This window comes from Psammomys obesus, unplaced genomic scaffold, assembly GCF_907164565.1.
Source record: "Psammomys obesus unplaced genomic scaffold, mPsaObe1.curated_primary_1811, whole genome shotgun sequence".
NCBI lineage: Eukaryota > Metazoa > Chordata > Mammalia > Rodentia > Muridae > Psammomys > Psammomys obesus.
Window position 1 is genome coordinate 2,323,531 of NW_026596109.1, and position 5,144 is coordinate 2,328,674.

The following is a 5,144-nucleotide window of genomic DNA, read 5'->3' on the forward strand; positions in this document are numbered from 1 at the left end:
AGTCACATGCCTGGCTGGTGCTATACCTTTTTTTTTTCTTATTTACTTTTAATTCATAATCATAAACTTAATCCAACTAGACTTGGAGGGAAATGAGAAAAAATATGGAACCCAGAGAACTTCTGTGAGAGCAGAGATCACAGGGCACTTTGAGCAAATGGGATGGGGATGCCCTCCTGAGCTACAGAAGGAATGGTCTGTGGGTAAGATGCCCAAAAGCCAAAATAATTAATTTAGAGTTGTCCACAGTCAGAAATTGTGGTCCTCTTGCTGGTCTTGCCATTCCTGGACCCAAAATGCTCCATGGCTTCCACGATGTTCACCTTCCCAAAGACTACATGCTTGCCACCCAGCCCCTCAGTCTTGGGAGTACAGATAAAAAATTGGGAACCATTTGTGTTTGGTCCAGCATTTGCCATGGACAAAATGCCAGGACCTGTATGCTTCAGGATGAAGTTTTCATCCTCAATTTTCTTCCTGTAGATGGACCTGTCACCAGTGCCACTATGGCATGTGAAGTCACTACCCTGGCACATGAATCCTGGAATAATTCTGTGAAGGGAGGAACCCTTATATCCAAATCCTTTCTCTCCAGTGCTCAGAGCACAAAAGTTTTCTGCTGTCTTTGTAACTTTGTCTGCAAACAGCTCGAAGGAGACACGGCCCAAGAGCTGGCCATTGGCCTCGATGTGGAACATGGTGGGGTTGACCTTGGCTACAGCAAAAGACAATAGGGGACAGCGGCATCTGCAAAGCCGGTGCTATACTTCTTAATAAGTTTGTTTGGCCTAAGACAGCTTGTACAAGACCTCCGGATCCCAAACTTTCTTATCTTCTCTATCTTCTATCATTATCTTCTGATCTCCCAGTCCTCTTGTGAGGACCTGGTCGCTGAAGAACAACCTGTTGGTCCCGGTCATGGCTTGGTAGCTAAATGCACCTACAGCTCTTACTGAACCCAGGTCCAGAACCCAGCATCTTCGTGGGAAGCCAACATGCGGCCCATGACAGCACACTCTCGGGAGCTGGGAGCTGCTACACTGATAATTTACGATAAAAACACATGCATTTTGAAGGTACAAAAAGACAAGGAAGGCTGGAAGAGAAATTGCAAGCCCCTATCTCCAGAACAACTCAGAGTGCTACCAAGCCTTTAGATCCAAGAACTGTAACACAGGCCACGATGGGAACCAAGGGTCCTGGTTCCTGGGGCCTAGTCCATGCCTGTAACGCTACCATAGCTGCTTTGTGGCTGCCCGTTTATTGGAAGCTGAAGATTATATAACAGCTTCCTTGTGCTGGTCCCATTGGTTGTTAAAATCTATAGCTATAAGCCTCCCATCTGAGTATTTAGAACCGTATTTGGTATCTTGATTCCGGGGGATAAGCTCCTATGGCTTGTTCTGGACCTGGCAGTTCCATCCCTAGTCTTTGGGTACTCAAGGGCCCTGTTCTGCCAATACTAGCTTGTTATTCTCATCTGGTTATGCTTTCTATCCAGACAGAACAAAAAGATGCTAGCTGGCTGACTGGTAATGAGTCCATTTACTAACCAGCTTTTCTTTGCTTTAATGCCCATGGCAATACAGATGCTTCTGGTCTCTGGATGTCAATGTTACTTCAGTCCCTATAAGTTCCACCTCCTGACATATCTGGCAGTGCCCATTCCCTTAGCATAAAGTTACCCAAGAAATAGCCAAAGATCTCTTTTGTTAGTTCCAGAGGAAGCTCCAATTCCCCAAACTTCAAAACGTAGTCTAAATATTCAGAAATGAGCTCAATCTGGACTATAGGAGGATTTCTGATGACTAGATAAAAGTCAGCCTTCATCAAGAACTTCTGAAATGTGTTTCCACCTACCAAAAGAAGTGATTTCCCTGGTAGAGGGGACATATGGCTACCTGTGGCACCTATCGGCTTATCAAAGTATATACTGGCCTCCATGTTCCTTCAGTATCACAAGTACCTGTTTAACAGTTCAGAATCCATGATAGCATCCCGCTTTTTCACATCCTCCTCCACCCTAAACTCCCTCCCTCACAGCTTCCCTTCTTCCTACTCATTTGTCTTATTTGTATGTTTGCTCTCTTTCTCTGTTCTGCTCCTTTCACTATGCTTTCTGTATTCTCTATGCCTTGTTATTCTCTATTCTCTCATAGATATCCCTGGCCATGTCCAGGCTGCTGGCCATACTCAGTCTACCTCTTTCTCTCTCTGCTCTGGACTCTCCCGGATGCCCGTGGCTATTCTCTCCTAGCTATAATAAAAAGCTTCCCTTTGACCATGCCAGAGCAATCATGTCATCAGTTTATACACCTTTGAGGACGAACTGGGGTGTTGGGGTTTCTATTTCTGTGATAAAAACACCGTTTTTATCGGTGGGGAGGAAAATATTTATTTCAGCTTACATCTTATGGTCAGTCCATTATGAAAGTCAGAACAGGCACCTTGAAGCAGGAGCTGAAGCAGAAGCCATGGGGTAACACTGCTTAACCGGCTTGCTCTTCATGGCTTGTTCTGCCTGTTTTGTCGGTCTGAGACAATGTCTCACTATGTACACCCGGCTGGTTTGGAGACATTTCAGTCAGTGAAGTCTAGGCTTGCAAACAGGCTCAGGATTGTACACTTAGCAGCCCACGATTTACTGTATGACAGACTCCAGCATCCTGGCCGTCTGTGGGGCACGATCTCAATGATTGTTGTGGAGGGCTCGGCCCACTACGGGTGGTGCCAACACTGGGCAGATGGTCCTGGGTTGTATAAGAAGATGGACTGAGCAAACTAGGGGGAAGCTAATAAAAGTGTCCCCCAGCTTCTGCTTGAGTTCCTGCCCTGCTTGAGTTCCTGTCTTGACTTCAACACTGACCGACCATTACTTCAAAGAGTAAGCTGAAATAAACGCTTTCCTCCTTGAGTTGCCTTTAGTTGTTTTATCACAGCAACAGAAGCCCTGAGATGTAAACTGGTACCAGGAGTGGGGTATTGCTGTGACAGACCTGATCATGTTTTGGGAGGACTGTAGGACCACTTTGGAACTTTGGGCTAGAAAAGCCATTAAGTATTCAGAACTCAGCTCATATTGCAAGGACTTTGAAGAGAATGCTAAGAGCAATGTAAAGGATGGAGGCCTGGTTTGTAAAGTTTCAGAGGAAAGTTTTTAAGAGTCCCTTAAGGAATTTAGTGAGACCATTCCATACTTTGAACTAAGAGTCTGTTGCTATGGTCAGCTAGGACTGAAGACTTAGCTGTGATTAAGGAGAAGTAGGCACACTGTAGTGCATGCCTCTAGTCCGAGCACTCAGGGAGGCAGAGGCAGGCTGGTCTCTGGGAGTTCAAGCACAGCCACAAAGCGAGTCAAGGACAGCCAAGGCTACACAGAGAAAACCAGTCTTGGAAAAAAACAAAAACAAAAACAGAAGCAGCAAGCATCAGTGAAGCAAAATCTTCCGGGAGATGTTTTAAGATGAGCACACAGAACCTACGATCTAGAGGGGACCAAGGCTGTTGTGCTTTGTGCTGGCAGCTGAATTTGGCAATGTGTAAGAGTGTCTCAGCTTGGCAGGCTCTTTGACCTCCCCACCCCCCAAGGGAGAAGCAGCCCTGCAAGGCCACAGAGGAAGACTTTAAAGCCAGTCCTGAAGATACCTGATAAAAGAGTCAGATGAAAGGGGAGGAGGTCCTCCCCTATGGGTGGATTTGGAAAGGGGCAGGGAGGAGATGAGGGAGCGAGGGTGGGGTTGGGAGGGATTGAGGGAGCGGGATACAGCGTTAATACGATGTAACTAATAATAAAAAAAGTATCTCAGCTTGTATTGATTATAAAGGTCACAGATAGCAGCTAAGTCATGGCACCATGAGAGGCAAGGAAAGGCCATTGGTGAAGGTACAGCTTCAACTCCAGTAGGATCTCCAGGACTGAAAGGCTCATCTCCATTTCTACCACAGGGGGCAAATGATATCCAGCAAGTCCACTTTTCATAGAATCAAAATATGTCCTTATTACTTTCTATTCCACTTTCTGGGAAACCTTCAGTAGCTTTTTTTAAAAAAAAACAAAACAAAACAAAACAAAAAAAAACATGGTTAGAAAAAGCATAGCAAAGAATGCTAATTGTCCCCTTTATTAGTTTAGAAGGGCATACAGTTTCCCAGAATAAAGTTCTGAACTTCTGCAAACTAAACAGAAGACTAGTTGCTGCAGACAGTTGGATTTCAAGAAATGGAAAATCAGATCTGGTTAATCAGGTAGTTTGAGGTATCTCTTATTCTTGCCTTTCACAGGATGACGACCTAAGGCTTATTTAGATTATTAACTCTAGCTTTGCCTCCTGTGTATTTGCTGGCTCTGTTTGGTCTCTGTCTCCTTAGGTATGTTTTCTGTGAAAAAGGCAGCTTCATCTTTTTAAAAACTTTATGGATGCGGGTGCAGGCACATTCCATGGCATTCATGTAGTGAGAGGACAACTTTTGGAAGCTGTTTTTATCCTTCCACTGTGGGTTTCAGTGTTGTCTGGCTTCACAGAAAGCACTTTTTCGCACTGAACCATAGTGGCAGTGTTTTTTTCTTTTTTGGGACAGGGTCTCACTGCCGAGATGTGCTGTGATTCATGGTTCTTTTTCGTAAGCCTTCCGAGTGTTAGCATAATAGGTATAGACCACAACACCTATATCTCTATGAGAGAATGCCAGTCCCTTGAACTTCTGTCAGTTCTTCTGCCTCAGCCTCCTTGGTGAGGGATTACAAGCGTGCACCACCATAGCTGGTGTGATTCCTGCCAACATAAGGTCTCTACTCTTGCCTTATTGAAATAAGTCATCATTTAGTCCTTGGCTTTGTGAACCACCCTCTTCGCAGATCTTTCTGCTCGTGCCAAGCCATGCTACCTACTAGTTCGGAACTATTCAATGGCATTCAGCCAACTTAATCAGAGCTTTGACAGGACAGAAATTATGGGAAGAGACATGGGCAGGGAAGAGTCCCCTCGGCCTGGAGCGTGCAGGCTGAGAATTCCAACTCATTTGCATTAAGGCTGCCTACATAGCATTATGTGTACAAAGATGCTGAATGCCAGTGCGGACGGTGATCCAGGCTTAAGGCTGGAGTGGGTATGAGCCTGAGTAGGGCCTCATTCCTTTTTTTTAGG

General features: G+C 45.2%; 1 protein-coding gene across 1 annotated transcript; it reads right to left on the reverse strand.

The window, feature by feature from the left end:
- Positions 1 to 233: 233 nt before the first annotated feature.
- On the reverse strand, positions 234 to 1,944 carry LOC129692392 (peptidyl-prolyl cis-trans isomerase A-like). Its single transcript, XM_055628731.1, has 2 exons — positions 1,686 to 1,944; positions 234 to 715 (listed from the first exon to the last, which is right to left on the reverse strand). The coding sequence occupies exons 1-2, from the start codon at positions 1,942 to 1,944 to the stop codon at positions 234 to 236; spliced, it is 741 nt and encodes a 246-aa protein (XP_055484706.1).
- Positions 1,945 to 5,144: the final 3,200 nt, after the last annotated feature.